The sequence below is a fragment of the Nymphaea colorata genome, chromosome 14 (assembly GCF_008831285.2).
Source record: "Nymphaea colorata isolate Beijing-Zhang1983 chromosome 14, ASM883128v2, whole genome shotgun sequence".
In the NCBI taxonomy this organism is placed as follows: domain Eukaryota; kingdom Viridiplantae; phylum Streptophyta; class Magnoliopsida; order Nymphaeales; family Nymphaeaceae; genus Nymphaea; species Nymphaea colorata.
The window spans coordinates 11879748-11906979 of NC_045151.1; the positions used below are offsets into that span (position 1 = coordinate 11879748).

At 37.0% G+C, this 27232-nt stretch overlaps 1 protein-coding gene across 1 annotated transcript; it reads left to right on the plus strand.

Annotated features, from left to right (window-relative positions):
* The first annotated feature begins 20030 nt into the window (after positions 1–20030).
* LOC116267685 (auxin-responsive protein SAUR71-like) lies at positions 20031–21054 on the plus strand. Its single transcript, XM_031649552.2, has one exon. The coding sequence runs from the start codon at positions 20165–20167 to the stop codon at positions 20597–20599; it is 435 nt and encodes a 144-aa protein (XP_031505412.1). The 5' UTR covers positions 20031–20164; the 3' UTR covers positions 20600–21054.
* The last annotated feature ends 6178 nt before the right edge of the window (positions 21055–27232 follow it).

Here is a 27232-nt window from a genome sequence, read left to right on the forward strand (position 1 = left end):
TAGTTTTCTAGAAAAACAGACACATGCATGCAATATGCATTAACATGTACATTTGATCGTATGTTCTCCCTAGCTGGACATCATTTTCATCTATAAAATAAATGAAAATAAACCCTCACATGAATTGCTGAAATTAAAATGAACTAACAAGAAGTCAAAATAGATGAGAAATTGGTTAAAATAACCTACCTTGCGGTCGGTCTTGATACTTGATCTTCGCCTTCACTTGTTTTCTAAATCGAGCAATCCTAAGCAAGAATCCAAATTTAGATTCGAGCTTAGCAAAGCTAAAAAAAGAATAGCTTGCTGAAATTTGGAGTGGAAAAGAAAAGAGCTTCTCTCCACGAAAATCCTAAGTAAAGGTTCACTCAAGCACCCTTACTTAGCAATCTCGATAGAGGGAATGAAGAAGAAAATGTGAGAGAAGGAAAAATAAGGCTTGGACAAATCTTCTTTCCCCTTCTTGGCTTCTCCTTCCTAGCTCCTTGGCTGACACAACTTGGTGAAGTGTTTGAAATTTTCATCCTCCCCCTTGGTGGCCAAGGGGAGGCTTATATAGATGAGGAGGTGGGTTCAACCACCTCCTTAACTGACCTTGGTAACTTGCTTCGTACCTTGGGGACTTGTAAAATATATTAAATAGGGTTTAAAGGCTCTAATTGACCATTCTTAACCTATTTACACGAGCTAGGTGGGCTGCACTAGGTTTGGTCAACATTGGTTCAGACCTAGCTGACCAACTTCGACCAAAATTTTGGATAAAAATGCCCTTGCACAAAGTTTTTTCTTATTTTGTGCTATTTATTTTTTTCTTTGTTTGAAATCAAGTTTGTTAGGTTAAAACCTAGTTACTAAGCTTCAAATGTCATTGAATTATGATAATTCAATTTAAATTTGAATAAAATTTGAAAATTCTATCAAATTTGGTTCGAAAAGGGTATTTTCGTCCATAACTTGATTAAAGATGGATTTCAACTTAATCAAACTTTGGTTTGAAATATTGAATTTCAATTTGGTATTTGATTTATGTATTTGATAAATTCAAATTTATATGTACCTTTCATAAACCAATTTAGGCTCTGTAATCTCAATTTCATTATACAAAGACAAAATTGTCTAGATTGGCCAGTTTCGACCAATTGACCAAAGTCAAAGCTTATTTGCGAGTAGTTTGACTTTGTTTGAGGTAATTTGATAAATTTGAGCTAAGAAAGCTCTTAATTGAGCTGAATTATATTTTGACAGAGTCTAGTCAAAGTGGGTTCGATTCGATCAAAGTCTATTTTCGTCCACTGATTGGGTCGTGGGATGGACTTACCCTTTTGACTGTGCTGAGCCCAAGTTGACTAAACCTAGCTGGAATTGGAACCACATTTGGGTGAACCTGGGTCAAATCTACTTAGATTAAGTAGGTTAGGTGAGTTTGACCAGCCTAGTTATTGTTTTTTGGAAATTGACTCATTTTTAAAGATGACTAGTTAAAGAAGAGATAGAGATATAAATGTCTCTCTTTTCCTAGGTTTCTCATTCATTTCTCCTTGAAAATGACTTTTCTTCATTTAATTGAGAATTTTTTTTTTAAATTGAGGGGGGGGGCATGACCCCTGGGGGGCTCTTGACCACACGGGCTAGGTGGGGCCCACATGTGGGACCCACATAGCATTCTAGACTGAATTAGATCCAATTCTTGGATTTAAGTCATGAATTTTGCAATTGGATTTGGATGTCAAATGACATTTGCAATTGGATTTGTATTATTACATTGGGATTTGTGTTGCAGGTTAAATTGAATATAAATTGTTCTTTAGATTCGAAATTAGCTTTGAAATTGTAATTTTTCACAATTCTTTTGTAAAATTTTGATATCGCTTCAGTTCTGATGTGGAAAAATTTAAGGTGTTAACATGTCTCTAGCTTCTCTTATCAAACCATATAGTTTTGAAGAAGCTATTAAAGGCAAAAAGTAACAGGATGCTATGGACTTTGAATTAGTGTTTCATAGTAAAATAAAACCCAAAAGGAGTCAAACCTATTGGCTGTAAATGGATCTATAAGGCCAAACTTCATTTAGATAACATAACAAAAGGATACAAGACACAATTGATAGCAAAAGGATAAAGAGGTTTGGACTTTAATGAAATGTTTCCCCGTATTGCAAAGATGGTTACTGTTAGAACTCTACTTGTCATGGCATGTGACTGTATTATGTGTCAAAAAGATATAAACAAAGCATTTTTACATGGGGATTTGCATGAAAGTGTTTTTTTATGTAGGTATCATAAGGATATGGCAGCAAAGAAGGAGACTAGTCTGAAAAGTACACAAGTCTCTCTAAAATTTAAAGCAATTTCCATTAAATTGGCTTCACAAATTGTCTATAGCACTAGAGGAGTTAATGTCCATGCAATCCAATGGGACCATCCTCACTTCACTTTCAAATAGGGGAACAATTTCTTGGTTATCTTGATGTACTTGGAGGATCTAGCTTTGTAAGTAATTTCAAAAGTCTTTGTCAAAAATTTCATATGAAAGATTTAGGAGCAATCAAGTATTTCTGAGCATAGAGATTGCTTGATTATCTCTTAGGATCTATATGACACAACAAAAGTGTTCTTTAGATATAATTCACAAGGCATGGATGTTGCAAAACTAGAGGAAATTCTTCTAGAATAAAGATAAGAACTAGATGTTGTCAAAGATGATCCATAAAGGACCCAACTAAATATTCCAGACTTGTGGACTGCTTTATCTATTGTAGCATTACTTGGTCGGGTATTCAATTTATAGTGCATGTCTCGGGCCGATTTCAAGGACCATATATCTCTCATTGATAAGCAACTCTTCATTTTGTTGAATATCATGACTGGCCAAGGTATTATGGTCAAACAACATGCAGTTGAGCGCCTTTTCTGATTTTGATTAGGTTGGTTGCCACTAGAGACAAATGTTGTCATGTATTGTTGTGTATTTCTTGATTCATTTCTTATCTCATAAAAAAGAAATCCGCTGCTTCAAGTTCTTCCACTAAAGCAGAATATAGATCAATGGCCATTGCCGTCTATGACATTACTGGCTAATATATTTGATAACTGATTTGGAAGTAGCATATACAACCGACAATCTATATTGTGACAATCAAATAGCTTTGTATCTTGTAAATATTGTCTTTTATGAAAGAATGAACTATATGATGTATGTGTGGGCCTCAGAGATAGGCCATACTCAGAGTTATTTTTGATGGTTGTTGTTTGTTTTTGAGTGTTCAACCTGAGGATGGCAGCTCCTTAGGATCATGATGTTATCAGGATATAGGGTGATCTTTGGGGCAGTGTGATTAATGTTAATCTTGCGCTATTTTTTTCTACAAATAGCCTTGTAGGGGGATGCACTTTTGTATCGTTACTGTGTTGTGGTGTAATTTTTTTTACTATGGGTTTTTGGTATACTTGAAACATGTGTTTTGCATAGAGTAGAGCACACATCTGCCTATGACAGGTTAAGCCAATTATTCTGGCCACTTTTATATTGTGTTGTACGATATGTCATGCTATTTGCCAATTACAAATCAAATCTGATACACACATGCATCATACCATTGCACCATGTTATACGAAATGTATGGTTGTAGGTAATTGGGGGGGGAGGGGGGGAGTTAACATATATGTCATTATCGTCCCCATTATCATTATCGCCAAGTTTTTTTTTTTGTTGTATATTTTAGGATAGGCAGGATATCTTGCCATCTAAATCTATCTATTCTTGCTGTGATTAGTATTTAGATTAGATTGAGCTTCGGTGAGTTGCGGTAATTCTTAGATAAGGAGGAAAGCTAAGAAAGCTAGAAGTTGTGTTTATCACCAAGTGTACAACATGCATAAATTTATGTACATGTAAATGAAACACATATAGTTTCCTCTCTTTTCTCGTCCTCTTTATTTTTCTGCCCTCACGTCTAAAAGTTGAAAAAGTTATTCAAAGAGTACGTATAACAAACGAGTGCCAGGATAGAAAGTCTGTGAACCAAGCAAAACTAGCAATGGTGCCCACAATGACTGCAAGTGAATGACTTAGCAAGGTTGAGGCCAACATTATGGGGGCGCCACCAGTCATCTATGCATGGTGGATGAGCAGTGGCTTGAGGAAAAATATGCTAGAACAACAATACTCGCAAAGTCACTGCAGAGAGTACATATCTGAGGAGCCAGACAATGGTTAAAAAAAAGGAGTAGAATGGGATGGGAACACGATGTTTGCAAGGAAAACTTTCCAAATGGATAGAGTTGAGGAATAAGTGAATGTCAATCAAATATAAGATCTGTCCCATAGACACTGATTGAGTTATCTGGATAATGCCGCAAAGAACCCTTGGGAGATCAGAAGGAATCAAGTAGCTCAGATATTATTACATCTCGGAGTCCAAGCAAGTTCCCAGGAATTAAGGTCAACCGCCAGGTGTCATAAACTTTGAGCATTACTTGCTGCTGCCGATGCTCTATATATGTGTGAGAGAGAGAGAGAGAGAGAGAGAGAGTGAGAGTGAGAGTGAGAGAGAGAGAGAGAGAGAGAGAGATTTTGTCATCTAATTATATGTTTATCTATGCATTTTGGCTTATTGCATTCTATTTCCACAAGTTCTTTTTGTTGGGATTTCTCCCCTTCATGCATACACAAACGATATGTCCTAAAACAAGATCATGCTCATGCTAAATCATTGAATTAAACAAAATAAACTTAAACTGTAGCGGAAACGTACCTGAATCCATATGAGGAACTGGACGGTAGATCGCGGTAGGATCTTCCAGGGTCTTTGCGGCATGCTTGAGGTCTCTCTCAGATGAGGAAGAGGAAAACCCTAGAAACCAACGTTTCAGGCAACCATTGCACGACCCCAGGGACCACTACCATTTTATATTAAGGGCAATTATAAATTCAACCCATCAAAGAGTCCGTAATTGCGTACAGGTATCTATACATTTCAAAATTACCCCATACCATTTAAAATGATGTAATATCCCAAAACGCATTCACTTAAGCAGATATTTACCTTAAGACAGCCATAATGTCTGAAATACCTCATAGACATATGTCGGCCCACCAAATGATCTTACAATCTCCCACTTGGGCCAAATATGTCTTTATACATTCAGACATTACACAAAACCTTAGGAGCTCATAACTGCTATCTTATTAAACGTCATTTTCACCAATTTTGTCCATGATCATATCAACACAGAACCAAAGCTTTCGCTATATTAAAATTAGCTAAACCTTCAATAATCACAAATGTTAACACAACCAATGACATAGATCTGATATGAATGTATAGCATGAGAATTACATGTAATGTGATTACAACATGTCTATTCTCAACTGGTCCAACTTTAAAACCTTATGGAGATTAAAACATAAACACATAAACATAGAATGAAACCAAAGAACTTTAAACTTTATTATGCAGAAAACTGAATATGTGTCCATACATAAGAGTAAACAAAATACAAACTCCCCCTAAACCAGTACATCATCCAAAGGTAACACCCTCATACGAACAACATGTTCGTGAAATACCTTATGTGTTAAACCCTTGGTAAGCAGATTCGCAATCATAGAGTTTGTCCCAATATGATCTAAAGACACCTGACCATTCTGTATCATCTCTTTAACAGCAAAAAAACTTAATGTCGATGTGCTTCGACTTTGACAAACTATGACTGTTATTAGAGTACATGATTGCTGAATTATTGTCACACAATAACCTTAGTGGTCTTTTTACACCATTCATAATGCGCAGCCTCGTGACAAAATTCTGCAACCACAAAACATGATTGGATACCTCGTAACATGCTATGCTACTGTCTTGACACCCAGCAAAGTCAGAATCTGAATACCCAATGATCTCCAACTGGTCTGACTTCCTGTATGTGAGCATAAAATCTTTTGTTCTTTGTAAGTACCTCAAAACTCTTTTGACTGCTTTACAATGATCCATACCAGAATCACTTAAGTATCTGCCTAATATTTCAACGATAAATGCAATATCCGAACGATTACAAACCTGAGCATACATAAGACTTCCCACAACAGACAAATAGGAAATCCTTTTAATTTCCTTATATTCAATTTCACTTCTAGGGCACTGTTTGAAACTAAACTTGTCTCCTTTAGCAATTGAAGTATCTCCTGGTTTACAATCCTTCATGCCATATCGCGGAAGCACCTTATTAATGTAGGCCTCTTGTGATAATCTAAGAATACCCCGAGAATGATCTCGAAATATTTAGACCCTCAATACAAAATATGCACAACCAAGATTCTTTCATGTCAAACTTTATTGATAAAATTTCTGAGTTTCATGCAATATGCCCACATTATTACTTGTCAGCAATATATCATTGACATATAAAACCAGAAAGATAAATTTGCCCCACTGAAGTTTTGGTATACTCATTCATCAACCATATTAGTCTCGAAACCAAATGAAACTATAATTTAATGAAATTTGTAATACCACTGATGGGAAGCTTGCTTTAACCCATAGATGGATTTCTTAAGTTTGCAGACCATTTTCTTTTCATCTCCTAAAACAAAGTTGTCTGGTTACACCATATATATCGCTTCATCAATGTCTCCATTTAGAAACGTTATTTTTACATCCATCTAATGCAGCTCTAAGTCAAAATGAACCACAAGTGCCATTATGGTCCCGAAAAAGTCTTTCGACGAAACTGGAGAGAAAGTCTCTGTATAATCAATGCCTTCCTTTTGAGTAAAGTCCTTTGCAACAAGACGTGCCTTATACCTTTCTATGTTTCCTAATGAATCTCTCTTGGTTTTAAATATCCATTTACAACCAATGAGTTTCACACCTTCGGGCAAGGGAACAATATCCCATATGTCATTGTCCATCATGGACTTTACTTCTTTCTTCATGACATCTATCCACTTATGAGATTTAGAACTCTTTATTGCTTGCTGGAAGTTGATAGGATCATCTTCCATTAAGCCCATATCAACATCATGTTCTTGGAGATAGACAAAATCATTTAAAATTATATTTCTCATCTCTCTAGTGGATCTCCTCAGTGGCACCTCTACTTGATTTTCTTGAGGTTGTTGAGTTTGTTCTTCAGTAAGGAGATCGACATGATTGTCTTCTTCTGAATATGTTGATGGAACAATGGCAGGAACAAAGACCTGACTATTGCTTACAACATCTGTATGAGTACACTCACGTATCTCTTCAAATACAATATGTTTAACCTAATCACCTCCCCCAAACTCAATATCCTCAAAGAAATGGACATTTCCCGTTTCAAAGAAAGACTTACTGGTTGGATTATAAAACTTATAACCCCTTAATGTTTGTTCATTTTTCCCTTTATACTTTCCATACAAACATTAAAGTCTGCAAAATCAAGGGACTCAAGAATTCCATTCGACATAAGCCTTTTTATTCTCTTTTCAGAGATATGTCCTAAGCGCCTATGCCACAACATAGCAGAATTTTCATTGGCTAATTTTCTTTTAGTACCACTAAACGTAACATGCAAGGTTTCATGATATGAAGCAACCGTATCAAGCAAATAAAGGTTATCGCTACCAGATAAAGAACCAGTGACTATCAAATTTGAGTGCAGAAACAACTTAAATTTACTTCCTCCAAATGAACAATAATAACCAAATTTGTCCAATGAGGAAATAGAAACCAAATTTCGTCTAAAGATGGTACCACATAAGTTTCTGTCAAATTCAAATAACAACCAGTCTTTAACAATAACCGAAAATCTGCTATGGCTTCAACTTTCGCCTTCTTATCATCGCCCACATAAATGAATCTTTCAGCATCATTTGACGTTCGACAATTTAGGCAGCCTTGCATAGAAACACTTATGTGAGTAGTATCACCTGAATCTACCCACTAAGTGTTTCTAGGTACTGAAGTTAAATTAACCTCAGAACAAACCAAAGTGAGAAGTGTACCATTCTTTTCACGCTATGCGTGAAACTCAACAAAATCCTTCTTGATATGACCTTCACCCTTATAAAAGAAGCAGCCTGATTTACTTTCCATATGCTTCTTCTGTTTCTTAATGGATGAAAGGTCAACTGCAACTTCCTTAATAGTCTTTTTTTTTTCTTACTTATAAAATCGAATCATTTAACTCAGGAATAGTACTCAAATTTGCAGATATCATGGAAGCAGAACTCACTGTACAAAGAACAAACCAAAGCATGCTCACAATCAATACATGTACAAAGATGAAACAACAAATATAAATGATTTTAAACACAATGGCCCAAAAAACCCATCACAAGGTACCGATGCAACGTTAATATCCAATATTTGGATTGAAATACTAACTGCAAGTGGTATCCTTGGTCAACAATGAATATGGATAATTAACCCTGTCAAACAATGAGCCTATCTTTGGATTGACTCGCTATTCACATGAAAACCTGAAAAATTATCACATATTTATTGCCCTGTGTACTTAAATCTGACCAAGCAACAATCCTCCTTTGGGTTGATCATTGCCCGCATGGATCAAGTATACTATCATGTAATGTTCAAAACAAGCAAATTCGTACAACAGATGTCACTTTGGTGACATAAAGTACAAACTTACTCATTTCAAACAACAGACACAGCCAAAGATCAAATTCATAATCCAAACATTCATCTAAAGTACACCCACAAATTAACAACATCCAAAACATGATGCATAAACCAAATTCACATACAAGTTTGCCCTACATTAAATCCAAAACCAAATGATTCAATGATGCGACACAGACAAAATTGCCTTACATTGAATCTAAAACCAAATGATTCAATGATATGGACCCAAAAGAGTCCAAAATTTTATAAACCAGTACCAAAATCACGCTTAAGTGGGTCAACAACCACTGAATCGGCCTTAAAATGGCATGTATCGTTCTTAAACCAAACACCCACATAGCCCTAAATAGGCCTGAACCGGTTTAAATTGGACGAACCGGTCAAAAGATAGACCGTATCGGTTCCAAAACCCACTGAACCGGTTTAAAAAAAATGGCTAAAATAAGTAAAAAACTGAATAAACCGGTCTGAAAAGCCCTGAACCAGTTTGAAAATCAATGGAATCGGTTCTGAAAGGCCCGAATCGGTTCCAAAACTGAATCAACCGGACCCAAAATGGTCCGAATCGGTTCCGAAAGGTCCGAATCGGTTCCGAAAGGTCCGAACCGGTACTGAATCGGGTTGAATCGGTCTGAAAACAACTGAACCGGTTTGAAAAGGGTCTGAATCAGTTCCAAAACTGAATGAACCGGTCCTGAAAGCCCTAAATCGGTTTGAAAATCAACTGAATCGGTTCTGAAAATCATGAACCGGTTTGAAAATTAATTGAACCGATCTAAAAAACAACTGAACCGGTCTAAAAAAAACTGAACCGGTCTAAATAGGGTCCGAATCAACTCAGAAAAGGTGCGAACCGGTTATAAATCAAACGGAATCGGTTCTAAACTTAATGAACCGGTTCTATTTCAAAACAAACCGTATGGGTACAGGTCGGGTCCTGAAAAACTTAAAGCGGCGGCATTTTTTTTTTAGAACTGATGGATCAGTATCGGGTCTGTCAAGACCCGACCCGGTCCGACCTGCCCGCTCGGCTCCGCGAGCGGTCGCGGGCGTCGTCTCCACCGGCAGGCCACCCAACTCCGTGGGTGGCCCCCGGCGGGTGCCGCCAGGACGGTTGGCCATCGCCCGCCGCGATGGCCGGTCGTTGCCCACCGAAAAAACGGTCAGAATCGGCCGGTTTTCTACCCTTTTTTTGATTTCCGCCCCCTTCTGGTTTTGGGCGCTGTAAACGGTGGCCAGAAAGCCGCCAGCAGGCCACCCAACAGCGTGGTGGCTGCCGGTGGGAGCCGCAAGGACGCGGAGGTCCGGCCGTCTCCTAATGGCCGGCCGACGCCTGCCTGACAGCGGGAAAACGGTTGCCCCTCCCTGCCGTTGCCTTCCCTGTTTCCCTTTTTTACTGTTTCTGCGGCTGCGACAGAGGCACAGAGGGCACTAACAGGCCACCCAACGGCGTGGGTGGCCGCAGGCAGGGATGCGCCGGAGGCCCGCCGTCGCCCAACGGCGACCGATGCCCGCCGATCCATCCGTCTCCTTCTACGATCCTCACGAGTCCTCAGATGGGTGCAACGGAAGCCTGACATCTTCCGTCGCACGCCCTGTACCAATTTTTTTTTTTAAAAAAAAAAACTTGCAGTCGAAGAATCAGGGTATATCCGAACGGGAAGAACGCACAAAAATTCATCAAAAAATCAACGATTCAACAATGAACATGGGCTCTGATACCAATTGTTGGGATTTTTCCCCTTCATGCATACACAAACGATATGCCTTAAAACAAGATCATGCTCATGCTAAATTATTGAATTAAACAAAATAAACTTAAACTGTAGCGGGAACGTACCTGAATCCATCTGAGGAACTGGACGGTAGATCGCGGTAGGATCTTCCAGGGTCTTTGCGGCGCGCTTGAGGTCTCTTTCAAATGGGGAAGAGAAAAACTCTAGAAACCAACGTTTCAGGTAACCATTGCACGACTCCACGGACCACTACCATTTTATATTAAGGGCAATTATGGATTCAACCCATCAAAGAGTCCGTCATTGCGTACAGGTATCTATGCATTTCAAAATTACCCCATATCATCTAAAATGACGTAATATCTCAAAACGCAATCACTTAATCGGATATTTACTTTAAGACAGCCATAATGTCTGAAATTCTTCATAGACATATGCCGGCCCACCAAATGATCTTACAATTTCCAGCTTACAAATGTGAGAAACAAAATAAACTGGCCAAATCTAATGTGCATATAGAATAACAGTTCAGAAATATGGAACCATTTCTATTGTTGCTAGAAATATCATTTTTTAAGAGAGTGTTATATATATATATATATATATATATATATATATATATATATATATATATATATATATATATATATATATATATATTAGACGTTAACTTCAGTAATTGGGCATTGCCTGTGTTTGTATTTCTATTTCTATAATACAACCAAGTCAGTGGAACTGCTTTTAACACACACACACACATGTAAAGATCTTCTTCAACTTTACATGGAAAAGGTGTTCTTATGCATGTAGAAAGCGTGCAGCGTGATGATCACTTTCTTTAGTTGAGCTTTTTTCTCCTTGATCAACTAAAAAGATGGAGATAGTGGATTCACATGTCATCACCATATTCTTATGTGTACTTCAGATATGTGATATGGAGAGATGGGGATCTGGAAATGAGGTTAAAAGATAAATAGAGTAACGATATTTGGACTAGATGATGGAAACCACGCAAGCTGGCGCAAAGTGAGGACTTCAATGTCTTCATGCTTTCAGTAATACATAGAGATTCATGGAGCTGAACGTTTGCTAAACTGTTCAACAGAAAATTCTACTAATTTTCAGGATTCTTTGTTTCGACCAACAATGAATATATTGTTATACAATCTACATGTGATACATGATATCAAGAAATGAAATAAAATAGATCCGATGGCACAAAATAAATACAGACGATATGGACCATATAAAATCTATCGCAGATTGCATGCAATTTGATAAACAAGGTACTAAGGGCGGGAAATAAAAAAGTGTGAGCGTTCCAATTTGTAGTATATACATGTTTGAACTGTTTCTGATTCTCTTGAGCGGGAGACAAAAATGCTATTGGAAGTATGGGCATACTACATTTGATTTTTTAAAAACTTTTTTCATTTTTCACTCTTAAAATAAATATTCATCAAATCTCTATCTCTCGCTCTCTCTCTCACACACACACACACATGTGTAAACATACACACAAAACACACACACACACACACACACCCCAGACCACTTGCGTAAGGGATAAAACCTGACCTTTAAAATTTATGTTAAAAGTGTTTCAAAGAAAATGTGAACCATCTAATGTGTTTACAAACACTAATATTATACAAATCATGTCTAATAAATTAATAATAATTAAGCATAGTTACTACTATTTAACGTATTATTGTCAAATACTGTTAATTATTCGGCACGACACTAATAACATCCAGTACGTGCATGCTAGAGAATAGGCAAGTTTCATACTTAGAGATGTAAGATGAATTAAACTAGTAGCTGCCCAAAGAATATTGTAGCCTATTTGATTCTAGCGCGTAGTAGCTTATTAAACAAGCATTAATGGACCGTAAGTTCATAAAAATGGAACATGCTTGCAACTATAAGCGCGTTCTTTTGGAAAACTGTCACCCTGAAGAAAAAAAAAACACCTCATTCTTGTCCTTGAAATTATTCTATTATTTTCAAATGCTATTTTCAAGTTAAAGTTAAAGTAAAAAAGTATTTATTATCATCGTTAAAATATTTGCCGACACGGGGCTGAGTTGGATCTGTATCAGCCGTGGATTCACTCAACGAACCATTTGAAAAAATAAGCAACACAAAAAGAATGTATGAGTTTAGTTAAACTAACCATACTAGTCAAACCTGTAATTATAGCTTTGGTCATATACAAACAAAAAAAAATGCGATAAAAAATATATTAAAAACGTGGAAACGAAGTCAGCCGAAAAAGGCAAAAAAAGAAGTTTTTTGAAAAAAAAAATGTCAAAAAACACGTTTTTTAGTTTTTTCCAATGTCAAAATATTTATTTTTATTTTTAGTTTTTATTTGTTGCTTAGCTACTTTGTTGTTGTATTAGTTTCTCATTTGTTTACTTTCCCCTAATTTTAATTTTTATTTATTTTTTTAAATATATTTTTCCTCTTTTTCAAGTTGACCGTATCATATCCAATAAAAACCTCACAATTTAAAAGACAAAAGCCATATTTATAACTATGGCTATAGTTTTGGTAATGTCTCCATTAATTTCTACTGCATTGTGTGATGTTGTACGCCCACTTGTTCTTATAGATTCTTTATATTGACTCTGAACAAGCTGATTTTGTGGGTTTTTTTATTTAACCTACAACCTTTAGTTGGCATTCAATCAACAGCATGTGCCTTTCCAGATTCTTGAAATTCGAAAGCAAATTCTCATCTCTGTGGATTCACTAAGCCGTGTTCACTAGTTGGCATCAAAGAAAGGGGTATATATATATATATATATACTCTCTCCTTGAACTTTCCTCTTATTCAGAAAATGGTGGGACTTAAATTCTTGAACTGGGAACTTGCATTGAAATTTCATGAGCGATGTGACTGAAGCATTTGCAGAGTTGTCTATCTGTTGGCCATAAATGTTGAAGGCCGCATTGCCCGCTTTTAACTGAGAAAGGGCACATGCTGCCCTCATTATATATGAAATGCACCAGCCCATGCTGGGCGTACCCATTTTCACTTCCTCTTATACCAACAAAAAAAGTACATATATCCTTTCCCGGCAACATAGAGTTTACCCTGCTTGCTTCTCCGCGGTGATGGGCATTTTCGTCATTGCACATAGCCGCGTTTTTCTGCCATAGACAAAGGACTGAACCTGGTGCTCACCAGGCTAGCTATACTGGGTCAAGTAGGGCCGGATGGTTGCCGGAGAGTATAACAATTCCAAATGAAATCCGGCCTGTAACACAGGCCACTGCTGGGAATAGTGGGTACAGACCCCTGTGGCTCCGAATCGTCGAACCGGGCCGGACAGCTAGCTAGCACATGGGTCCATGTCCAAGCCAACTGTCATAACTCCTGTGGTGAGCACATCAGCAAAAGTTAATTGGATGTTAAGCAGACAGGATTCGCTTAAGCCCGGCGGCGAGTTCGATGTTAATTGGATGTCCACTCTAGACTAATCTGGTTAGATGGATGTGAATGTTGCTAAACATGTCTATAATTTTACTTCAATCTGATAAGATCAAAACGCAATGCTTGGTCTTCTGGAATAATGGTTGCCAAGGAAAAATAGTGATCAACATAAGTGCATGGGGTCCGATCCTTGTCATTATCGATCGATTAGGACTGTCGGAGTTGGTGCATTTAGTGAGAGCGAAAGGGCGATAAAGACATTTAAATGAGGGCATAATTGAACTTTTTTTTTTTGCCTTTTACAATTTAAAATATGAATTATCAAAAAGGATTTGTAGTATTTTTATCTCATGAATGCTGGTTGCTGAATTTAACAGATATCCCGAAGAGATCAAAGTTCCTACCTTCTTCCTTTTGTCCCAAGGGTTAAGGGGTGCTCTGCAGCGGTGGAGCCATGTTGTAGTTGTTGTGGGCAACTGCGCATACTAGTCCACTAAATGTATATTATTTACATATACAAACTTCTTTAACTTTTGGTTTTTTATATGCATGAATGCCCCTTAAAATTTGACATTTAAACTTAGAGTGCCCCTCAGCCAGAAATTTCTAGCTCCGCCCCTGGTGCTCCGGGGTTTGAGTGGGAAGCAGTATATCCATCAAATAGAATGTTGTACATCCATCATTTACAATTTAGACGAGTATTACTCATGGGATTTGAATTAACACCTAAACTTTCTCTAACCTACCAATCCGACCAACTACACTATACTCTTCACAATCCAACTAAGGAGTCCTACCCGCCCTGCTAGGTCCCATCTTAAGGGTTGAAGATAGAGAAGCATGCTGCCTGTGTTCTTTTTTTCATGACTGTGCTCGTAGGAGATATTTTCTCCTGCTTTCCTTACTAAGGATATGCCGCCGGATTCCCTTCATTTATCGAAGGTTTCTTTATTATCTCATCATGTTCTGCCGAATTCCTGTTGATTTTACACTTGACTTCACAAATGAGCTCAGTTTGAAAAGTCCAATGTTGAAATCGGATAGAAAAGTGTTGATCATACGAACCTCATGAAATAAATATGATTATATATGAGACTTTGACTAAAATTCAGCTGAATTGAGGGACATAGCATTTGGGTCGTTATATATATAATTAGTGCATTTCTTCATTTCTGTTTTCTGTTTTGATGGAAAAACCCTCCAATCTCTCACAGATGCATTGTATTGGGCTATGCATTTAATTACACCCATCTGTTCAATACATCATGATTATGATTGGACAGACTTCAAATGGTTAATATATATATATATATATATATATATATATATATATATATATATATATATATATATGTCAGCCTTTTGTGAGGGAATTCTCAAACTTGAAAATGTAATCATTTGCTAGATGTGTATAATTTTTAAAGTCTAATTTGTATTTGGTGCTTATCTGTTACAAGTGAATGGTTTAAGATTCATTCAGAAGGGGGTTGGTGCAATGGCCGGGGCGAGGGTTGGTAGGCGATTAGTGTTCATTTTGATCTCCGACGATGTCAACCCTTTATGCTGTAAAAAAGAAGACACCGATATACAAATAGTGCATAGTGGAGAGCTTTGGATCCTAAAAAAATGATGGAAAGAAAGAAAGGGTTTCTGTCTTTCACTCAAATAATGGAATTAGCTTGTTGCTCACAGGAACGGTTTAAAATTCAATTGCAGATTCGTACCAAACAGATCACGTAAATTACGTCCATGCGATCAAATCTCACAAAAAGAGTATGACAAAGAAAAAAAAATTGATTCACAAGAAACTTCATCCGATTTGACTCGTAAAAACGGGTGGATCTAGTCTTCAACTTAGTATATATATATATATATATATATATATATATATATATATATATATAAAGAGAGAGAGAGAGAGAGAGAGAGATAATGCTCAAGAAAAAATGAGTATCTGGGGACTGATTTTCGGAAGATTCCAAAATTAGTGAATGTGGGTCACATGAAAAGGCGCCAAAAAATAAATTAAGTACGCATTGAAGACGACACGGAAAAAAACAAAAGGGGAATTTGTTTGTTTGGCCAAGTAGCGAAGGCATTTCGCCCGATTTGAGTTCGTGACATCTCACCAATCCGATATTTAAATGTCCTGAAATAATAAAATGCATCGTTTCTGGAACTCGGTTGTAACGAAGGGGTCAGATTCAGGGCTCAAATGATTAGGAGTTTACGATTTCTTTACCAACTGGCAAACGCGGTTTCGTTTTCATGTTGCAGCTTCATAAAATAACAATTAATCGGTGCTATGAATAAAGAAAAAAATAAATAATTCAGGAGAGAGAAAGAGAGAATAATGAGTTGACGTTGGAAGGAAGGCGGAGGGTCACGGAGTTTGTACTGAACGGGACTACGGAAGAGTAGAGAGAGAAAGAAAGAGAGAGAGAGAGAGGGGGAAAAAGAAAGACGGGGCGTGGGACAAGGAGACAGATCACGCGCTCAGCATTTTCGCTCCCCTCAGTGTACCCGCCCCTGTACCTGCTTTCGTACGCTCTCCCCAATCTCTTCCCACTTGCCACCGCCCTCATTTCGTGACTCGGATTTGAATCCGAGACTCGGTTACAGAATTAGTGAGTCAGACTCCGTGACTCGGTTGTGTTGGATTATAATTTTTTTATAATGGATTTATTCTTTAAATAAATGAAGAACGTAAGTTTGTCATGACTTTTTATTTTTTTTATTAAATGGACTGAATAACGCAGGAGTATTTGTGTATATTTAGTAAAGCTCGTGATATTTCACAATTCAAAGTACAATAAGCTTTAAAGATTATTTGGTCGAAAACTTGGTTTTGTACAAGCCAATTATTTTGAAAACTTGGTTGAAAATTGCAAATTTAGTTGGGATGTTTGGACGACAAAGAAAAAAAAAACTTGGTTTAGAAGTGAAAATCAATTTTACCTCAAAATAATCTAAGAAATGATGTTTGGAGGTAAAACCGAAAAACAAAACCTGGTTTTATGTTGTCATCCAAACACTCTTTTAGTCCTCAGTAAAAAAAAAAAAAAAGACAAAAAAGACTTGTAATTAGGCTGGGATCGCAACTAACCGAACGAGCCCTAACTCGTGACTCAGTAAATCAATGATCCTAAAGTTGACTCGAGTGACTCGTTACTCGAATCGGTGAATTTGCCAACATGCTTTTTGGATCTCTTAGTAATAAGAGAAAATGCGGTTTAATTTGTTAAAGTGAAACACGCGCACCACACATCTCCTCCTTCCGTTACTCAAGAGACGAGAAGACCCAAACTCTTTTAATATTCTAAAGTACGCGAGAAACGGGGTTTATAGTTTACTGCGGAAAACGATTTTTCGATAGAAAGAAGTCAAAAAATATGTAAAAAGAAAAGAGGAAAAAGCAGCAAATGTTATGCAAAGCACTCATGCTCATTATGAAAATATCTTATATGGATCAGATGTGAGGCCGCATATGTATAATGTAAATAATACGTCTGAGAAGATTTGGTCTTCTGCAATATAATACTTACGAAGATTTAATTTCTGGCAGATTGATGGATGTCAGAATATGCAAACGAGTGAAATTTTGTAAAGTGTAAACCCCAGCAAACTTTTTCTTTCTTTCTTTCTTTCCCATCTCGCACATGGATATGCTTTCCCCACCTATTCTTTTCAAGCTCTTTCATTTTTAAGTGGACAGATCGATGGCCAGTCCTCAGATTGTGTGGTCCTTTTGTACGGTGAAATGTTAAAAGACTTTACCATTTCTTTATCCACCGACTCACATCGTCACATTTGGGATCGTTTCTCTCTTTTTCGTTAGATTTATGCAGTGGTAGATAACTTTTAAGCCATCATAATATAATTTTGGATTGTTTTAATGAAACTTTTGATGGACTAGTGTGGGCAATGGCCCATACCAGCTTACTATGTATCTCCATCACTGTATTTACGTGATATATATATATATATATATATATATATATATATACTTTCTAATTTCATAATGTATCGCATTTTTTTCAGAAAATACTCATTATGAAGCACCCGGCAATGGGTCAAGGTTTGGTTTCCTTATTTATATAGAGTTTATTGTCAAAGTTGGTAAAAATTAGACCCATTAAAAATAATTATTGAGGTTTTTTTTTCTGTAATCTAATCTTATAAATATGATCTTGAAAATGATTGAATAATGACTCTTATAATGTCAAAATTTTGATAATAGAAAAGATCATTCTTTTTAAGAAAACAAGAACTAAAACTAAAACTTTATATAAAATTAGCGCCGAAAGTTCATATTTTGTTTAAAACAACTATTTAATACAAATTTAAGAAGTCAAGTTTTCATCCCTTACCAAGTAGTCTGGTATTTACCAATTACACAGTTTATTGTTTTATTTTGCCTAGAAATATGTCATCTATGAGAGTCATCCAAGCCATCGCTTTTTTGCCTGAAGTTGCTTCAAGTGGCTATAAACTTAACTGAGATGAGAGAATTTTTCTGCTATGAAAGAAAGAAGCTAGAGGAATTCTGCAACAGAGATCCCTTCACCGTATTCTCCAAATGAGGATCCGAAAATCTTAATTTCGTTGTTCATATTACAAACTTTTATATACTCTGACCACACATCCGTAAAAAGGACAGTGAAAGCACACCATCTAGTATTATTTGACAACTTTTTTTTCTCTCAATCGTTTATATAGAAAAAAAATTAAAACTTGAGATCGTTCCTTTTATATATATATATATATATATATATATATATATATATATATATATATATATATATATATATATATATATATATATATATATATCATAAGCAGAGTTGTTTGAGAAATGTAGTGCAGGAGGTCACTTGATTGGTTCAACCATCTTTGAAGGTCATCATCAGATTAGTTTGCCCATTTTCCACCAGGTCTTTGTAAATCCAACCGTACGGATGGTTCTGGAATATTGCGAAACCAAAAGTTCCCAAAAGCTCCAAATTCAACATGTAGATCATATTAATGTGCAAGGATTTCAAGATTTCTAGCCTAATTTTCATGAAAAAAAAATATTTCATCTTACCATCCGATTGAAAGCCCAAGCTTTCACTCTTTTCCCTCAGTATATCAGGCTTTGTATTAGTGCTTTAGGGTGATGTCCTCTTTCTTGAAACAACATAAGGAGTTTGATGTTAAAGGAATTTAAAATGGAGACTAGCTGCCTATCGACCACTCGTTTGTTGAGCTAATTTACTTTGAGAATTAAGGTTGTATGTGACAAGTGAAACCACCCATTTTCCTCATCCCTAGAGTCAAGTGCCGCTTAATGATTAGGTGGTCAAACAATAAACCGTTCAACTTAAATGTTGCATATGCCACCATTTGCATACGATAAAAACAACACCCACTGAATCAAACTATGGATGTATTGTTTGCATGTTCGTCAACTGACCAGATATACTATGCTTCTCAGGGGCTTTTGATAATTATGAAATCACCTAATAATCTTCCTCTCGTTAATGTATTACCTCATACCCAATTTAAATTTAAATGAAATTAAGTGGATTTGGTAGCAAAATGAAAATTTGAGTTCCTACTTAAACTCAAAATCCCATATTTTTTCAGTTAACCGCAAGTATAAACATGAATTTCGCCTCAGATCCTAAAACCAAAGTGGGCAAAAAAATTGTAGACTAATGTACTACAGTTCTTTTGGTGATCAGTAAATAAGACCTGTAACAAAAATGTTACATATAACATTTGATTACCGAGAGGATCTTCGTGAAGACCAGCTTACTGCTTAGAACATTTTGGCAAATCGTCAGCCAAGTTAGGGGGAACTTCAAACATCGCCGGGCCAAGGAAGAACACAGATCAATAATGGCGTCGTTTGTGGAAATCTAGCCCTTCAATTATGCGGCGAGCATCATCACCACGGCAACGACGACTGATCGCGCCTAAGCGACCCCGAAGTTTTCCATCTATGGCGTTGCAAATACGGCTTGCTTTTTAATTCATGAATTTAATCTTGTAAGAAGTAGGAGAAGGATAATTAACATTAAATTGAATATTAATGAACTTGCATTTGCCGTGATATGGTGCGTGTCGCTGTCACGTGACCGGCTAACAGGAGGTTAAAGAAAAAGGAACGATAGTGGCGCCATCGTAGTTTATGAGCAAGCTTGGGCATTATGATAGCAACCGCTTATATCTACCTCCCCGTACTTCATCGTCCCTGCTCCTCTTTGTGTGCTCTCTCTCTCTCTCTCTCAGTACGACCGACGTCTCCGTCTCTGTCTCTGTCTCTGTTCAGAGCGGTTCCCTCTCTTTGTTCTTGTCTCTTCGCCGGAGAAGTAAAAGAAGATGAAGCAGCTCATGAGGAAGCTGTCGAGAGTGGCCGACTCGTCGTCGGCGAACTACGTCCTCCTGCGCTCCGGCTCCGTCGCTCCTAAACGGAAGGGAGGGCGGAGGCGGTCCTCCTCCTGCGCGGGGGAAGGCGATGCGGGTGGCTGTGGAGGGGTGCCGGAGGGCCACCTCCCTGTTTGCGTTGGGGAGGAGATGGAGAGGTTCGTGGTGACTGCGGAGTCGCTCAACCACCCCCTCTTCGCCGAGCTCCTACGCCGCTCCGCCCAGGAGTACGGATACGACCAGAAGGGCGTCCTCCGCATCCCGTGCCCCGCCGGAATATTTCGGTCCATCCTCGACATACTCCGCCGGACGGACGGCGGCGCTGCCGGCGTCGGCGTCGATCTCGACGAACTCCTCCTCCGCCTCGCTTCCGTCGACGCCTCCACTTGATCAGCCCCTCTGTTCTCTCCCTCCCTCATTGACAACCGCCTTGACGAAAATGTCACCGGCTTGTTAGTAGTTGGACTAGCATGGACCTTGACTCTGACCAGAACTACTCGATCTTTATTTATTCGAGTTTGTGGGGTCTCACGAGGACAGCACCGTACTGTATGGGTTGTGGGCCGCAGAGGGTAGTTTCGGTATTAGTGGTTTCAGGGACAAGCTGACCCTCGTGGATCTCTAAGTACTCCTAATGTACCTTTTTTCTTTTTTTAATTCCATTTTGAGATGGGACATTTTATGTAAATATGGTGAAGAGAGCAGTGTTTGTGCAAATTATGATGTTCAATGACCCTATATGTAATTAATTTTTCTCTTAAATTTATATTTCGGTCCTTACAAATAACAAGGAACGGAAAACTAGTTGATTGCCCTTTCCGAGAGCAAATCGTCACAATTCTTCACACTTTGTGTTATTTTAATAATACTAAATACGTTTACGTTTGCCTGAATAATTTTCTTTGCTATTCGGCTAAAAAGGTGGAAACACGGAAATTGCCATTTCCACATAAATGGCACATTGTTCCAATTCGTCAACCTATTTATTTTGGGAAATCATCACTTAATTATTTCTTTCTAACTGCTAAATGTGCAGTGGTTGGGAAAATTTCAAAATACAACATTCTTTGCAACATCCTTACAACTGTCCAAATCACTAGAAAAAAAATTCTTAAAAGTTTGGATGACACTCCAAAATTAGGTTTTGGAAGCAAAACTTAGTTTTGCTTCTGAAACTTGGTTTTGCTTCCAAACAAAGTTTTTGGAGTGTTTTAGTGCCATCAAAACTGGGTTTGAGAAAAATGAGTTTTGACAAAGCGAGGTTTTGTAAAAAAAAGTAAAACCCGGACGCTTATCTTATTCATAAAAACCAGTTTATGGGTGTGACATTCAAACAGAGAAACTAAGTTTTTAAACTCATTAAACAACTTGGTTTCCATAAAACCAAGTATTTGGAAAATTTAGTTAGATAAAAATGTCATCCAAACACCCTTGGCTTTCAACTAAAGTCATTAAGTTATGGAGTACCACGACATTATTGCCTTTCGTCCTAATCCCTCGCTATTTGCGTAAGATCCTTCTTGTTGGATTAGGATCTTACCTGTTTGGTAACATGTTTTGGGTCCGAGACATTTTCTTTTGAGCTAATTCACCTGCCCTTTGTGGCATTCATGATCTCTTTTACCTGTCAAAATGTGTTTTATCTTTCTTCTCAGGTAACTTAGTGAATAAGAAAATGCATAAAAAACTTTTACTGGTTCTCTTCCGGGGACATAGGCTTCATGTCAGAGCACGTAATTTCCTTGTGTTGTCATGTTTGTGATTTGTTTTGGTGGCGTCTTTTATGAGCATTGAGCTCTTGTTACATCATATCATGATATGGCTTGGCTCTTTGATAGGCATCTCATCATCTTAATGTGGTGTGCCCATAGTTGAATCAAGCAATACACCTTCTAGCTCAGATCCAGTGTTGATTCAAAGCGATACACAGACCCTATGAAGCCATGTTATGCACAATAATGCGAAATGACACGTAAGTGCCACAACTAAAATTCTTGAAGTATATACAAACATATGAAATCACATCTGTGATTTCAAAATTCAGAGTAATAAAAGAATACATACAAAGTGACTGGCCAATCACAAGTGGATTGACAATAAGGAAAATATGTTCCTCAAAACTGAAGAAGGATATTAGCAAATATTTTTTATCATTAATAATGTTCCTTGGTCTATTTACTGATAACAAGCTTTAGATAGGATTTGTTGACTTCCGAGATTGTGGTTTTCTAGGATGTGGAAATAAAGAAGGTGATTGATAAAGGCATTTAGCATGATTGGTTGTACTTCATCCTAAAGCCATCAAGAGATTTTCTTAGTTTTAAGGTGTCTAGGAGAAATTGAAATTGCACTCTCGCAAAGGGATCTGTCATGATGAAAATATGCCCTAGACATTCTCAAGGAAATGGGGAAACTTGGATCTTGCTCTATCGACACACTTATAGAAGCCAAACCATCACTTAATAGCAATGATGAGGACCCTAAGGCTGACAAATGATGGCTTCTAAGATTGGCCAGTAGCATATCAACTTTACGATAACCCAGACATTACTTAGTAGATAACTTGGTTTATCATTACATACAAGATCCTAGACAATCACATATGAAGGATATTGATAGAATTATGAGATATATTATGAAGTCGTTCACCAAAACTTATAGTTTAAGAAAAATAGTCACACTCATGTCATTGGGTACAATGATGCTGACCGGGCTGGAGACATCATCAACCATAAATCAATTACTGGATAGTATGTCATTATATGGAAAAACAAAAAAATATAATGTTTATTTTCAGATCTAGTACATTGGTGGAGTTAGTGAACCCACTTGGGTGAAGTGCCTTCTTAGCAAAATGGGATTTGATATGTTGCCTCTAGGAGCTTATACTGCAATAACAAGACTACAATTCATATTGCTGCCAATCTAGCTTTTTATGAATCGACGAATAAAAGGACCAAGTACATCAAGATTGATTATCATTATGTTCGTGAAAAGATTGTGCCCAAAGAAGTTAAGACTGATTGTCTAAAGAATTAAGACCAACTGCCAGTGAGATTTATCTAAGGAATCACATAAGACCCACTTGAGAGGGAGTGTTGAATGTGGGAGCCCATTTGAAAGCATGCTGGAAAGTTTTTTATTATCTCCTCAACGGCTCAAAGATTTGCTAGTGGTTCACTTCTCTTTCATGCATTGAACTCTGTTTTGCAAAATTCTGTTTGCACACTTTGCATTGGTGTAAGAAGTTTCCTTTATCATTTCTCTACATACAAGGCTGAGTTGAGTATGTACGATGCAATCACTCTCTCATCGTGAATAGAAAATATTCGAATGTGCCCTTATCCATGGATGTAGGCTGCTTCGTGGCTGAACCATGTTAAATTCGAGTCTCCTTGAGTTTCCATCTTTTTTATCATTATTTTCGCTTATTATTAGAGTGAAGATCGTTTTTTGTCATTTAGTAGATACATTCCTCATCATACTTTTCTCAATGGCATTGCATGGACACAATGATTCAAACTACTCAATGCAATGGTCAGAACATCAATTGTGCATGAAATAGGTACCCCAAATCTTAAGATCACCAACATGCTATTAGATGGTTTTACTTCTCATGTGGACAAGAGCTGCCATGCTATCTCTTAACGGCAACGCTAAGATAGAGTTCATTAATGGGCATTAATCAAAACCACCCACAACAGATCCCATATAGGATGAATGGATGTTAATTACTTGGTCATATCATGGCTCATAAACTCAAAAAAACCCTAAAATTGCAAAAAGTTTCATGTTTCTTGATACTGGGAAGCTATGCTATTTAGAATGTGATGAAAGACATAGATAGTGAGCAATTAGAACATGGTGAAAGACATACATAATGAGCAATACAACATTGTTCGGATGTTTCAAATTGCTCAAATAATTCATGAAGTAGAAAGGGAGATTAACAGATGAGTGAGTATTTCACTTGTTTGAAAGGCTTGTGGCATGATTGACACCTATGCTCTTAACACCATCAATCTAATAAATTATAAAAAAAGAGTGATTTCTTTCAAATACTTGCTGGTCTAGGTCACAACTAGGGAGCAACCAGATCACAACATCTCATGATGTAAGATCTGTCTTCCCTTTCCTCTGTATGCTCATTCTTTGTGCATGAAAAGTCAATATGTTGCATTCTGAACCCCTCTAAAGATGAAGACCAACAGCAAGAGCAGTTCAAAAGGTTGCATTTGCTTGTGGTCGTCAGCCTATAAATACCATCAAATGACTCCTAAGGACATATTTATGGAAATAAAAAAAGGTTGAAGTGTGAGCACTATAAAAAACAATAGGTCATTCTATTGAAAATTGTTGGTTTCTCATTAGGAAGCTATAAAAGAAATCTATATCACATGAGAGTGAAGAAAATGGATTGGCTCTCATGCTAAACATGAATCCCAACAAGGGTACACAATTACCTTTAATATTGCCACCAAAAACCAAAGCAAGCAAAATAAAGATGCATGACTGTAGAAAAAGATTGTAGGCATGTTTAAGAGTGTTCATAACTCAAAAACACAAGAATGGTGGTAACTCTCTTGGGGTTCCCACGCCAATGTAGGCATTCTTTTATATACTTTAGACTCTAATATGATTGATTTAGTTTCCTAAATTATAGATGTAGGGGTGATCAACCATATGTGCAATAGATTGGATGCCTGAATAAACACTTAATTGTCCAAGATAGATGATTGTGTCAGCATCCAATGGCTCTTCCATGAGAGTCAAGGGTATTGGAAAGACTCGATTTTTTGATAAAACCATGAGCAGCAGAGTTCTTTGCATGCTCAGTTCATGTGCCAATCTAATGTCTATTACCTACATTACCTGTGATTTGAATTGTTCTATTATATTCTCCAAAACTAAGTTGTATTTTCGGATTTGAAGACTCAATAGACAATTGGTGAAGATTTTTGAAAGGACTCTATTATGATAGCCAAAATTCATTTGCTTTACATGCTGGAAATAAAGAAGTTGAATATTGGTACTATAGACTCAACTATCCTTCCACTAAATCTTTGAAAGTTTTATTCTCTCATATGGATTTTTATTGCAGTGGGCTTGATGTTTGTTAACGTGATATTTATCTAGACCACTTTTCATATTTCTAGTAGTATTGCTTTGGCACCATTTGATTTAATTCACTCTAATATGTGGGCAATGTGCCTGTGATGTCAAAAACAAACTTTTGGTATTATGTGCTGTCCATAGATGATTATTCCAAAACTTCTTGGTTTTATCTCCTAAAATTTAAAAAGGAAGTTTTGGAAAAATTCAAACTATTTGTAAAATTATTAAAAATAGAATTTAACAAGAAAATTAAGTGTTTGTGTTCAGACAATAGGACAAATATAAAAATCATGCTCTTAAGTAGTTTACATACAATAATGCTATTGAGCTTCAATTTACATGTGTGTATATTCACAACAACAATGGTGTGTTTGAACAAAAAAGTCACTATCTTTCAAAAGTTGTACAAATGTTTCAAATGAAAGTTCCTACGTTGTCCTGGAGTGATACTGTATCTCATGCATGTCACATCATTAATAGAATTCCTAGGAGACATCTTAATAGCATGGCTCCTTTAGAAATGTTGATTGGGAACAAGATTAAAATTAATCATATGCGCACCTTTGGTTGTGTTACATATGTTTGTGTTTCCCCTCCTAATATTGACAAACTAAGTCTTTAGTCTCTTAAATGCAATTCTGGAAGTGTCAAGTTTATTGTTTCTCGTGATGTGAGACTCAGCAAAGATGAGTCATATCATAAACATCACTTAGATGGTCATAATAGTCATAGTAAGGGGGAGCTTGTTTGGCCCATGTTAAGTGAATATGAAGATCTTTTGCGCATCACTGTCCAAAGGAAGTGAAAATCAAATCTTTCTTGAGAGTCAAAATTCTAATCTTGAGCCAAGCACTGGCAATGAAACTATGGAGGTAGATTCTAACGATGAGATAGAAACAAGCAATGAGAATGAAACTCGTAATGACATTTAGGTTCAACCTAAGTACTATAAAAAAGTCTCACCACTTCCTAGATACTTACAAGACTATGTCATATACATGACCCTTGTCCATCCAATTAAAAAGAAAGTTGGATATTCCCAAATTTCTGTGCATCGTAAAGCCTTTTATAGCCACATCTTCTTTAATCATGGGTCAGAGTCTTTTCACGATGAAAGCAGTCATCTGAATGACAAATAGACATGCAAGAGAAGTAATACCTAGACCAATCATGGTGTTATGTCTATATGCACCAGCTCCCAGGGTTCATTGATCTAGCAAATCTTGCATGTGGGTTGGTTCCACAAGGTGTTGTATGTTCTAAAGCAAGTGTTGGGGCCCAATTCTAGGAATTTATTTATGTCCTAATCAAGTTTGGCTTCACCTGCTCAAAGGCAGACCCATCTCTCTTTGTTCTACATCACAACGACTCCTACATATATGTGTTAGTATATGTGGATGATATTATTCTTACAACAAGAAATGCCCTAAGCCTAATTGACAAAGTTGTAAAGATGTTTGGTGATCATTAGGGATGTACAACAAGTGAGTCGAGATCAAGTTCGGTGAACTCAAACTTGACTTGAGTCACATATAACTTGGCTCAAGCTCAACTCAAGTTTTATGAGGTGAGCTCGAGCTCAACTCACTTAACTGAGTCCAAGCTTGAGCTCGACTTGTTTAAGCTTGTGTCCCTTAATGCATATTTTATGCTTTTCAAGTGATGAATGTATGATGAACTCTTTTATCCTTCAATAAAGGGATATACATGGGATGATCCCTCCCTATTGATTACCAAAAAATTAGTATTTACAAAGAGGTAAAACTCCAGCTTGACAGAAAAATAAGAAAAAAACATATGGAAACCAATAAAGAGCATATCTATAAAATAAATATTGGATACACTACACAACTTGTTTAAGTTTGAAATACACAATATTTTACACTAAAATGCAAAATGTCCTTCCCA

Excerpts from the sequence above, each read along its gene's own strand:
- LOC116267685 (XM_031649552.2), top strand. The coding sequence starts at position 20,165 with ATGAAGCAGCTCATGAGGAAGCTGTCGAGAGTGGCCGACTCGTCGTCG.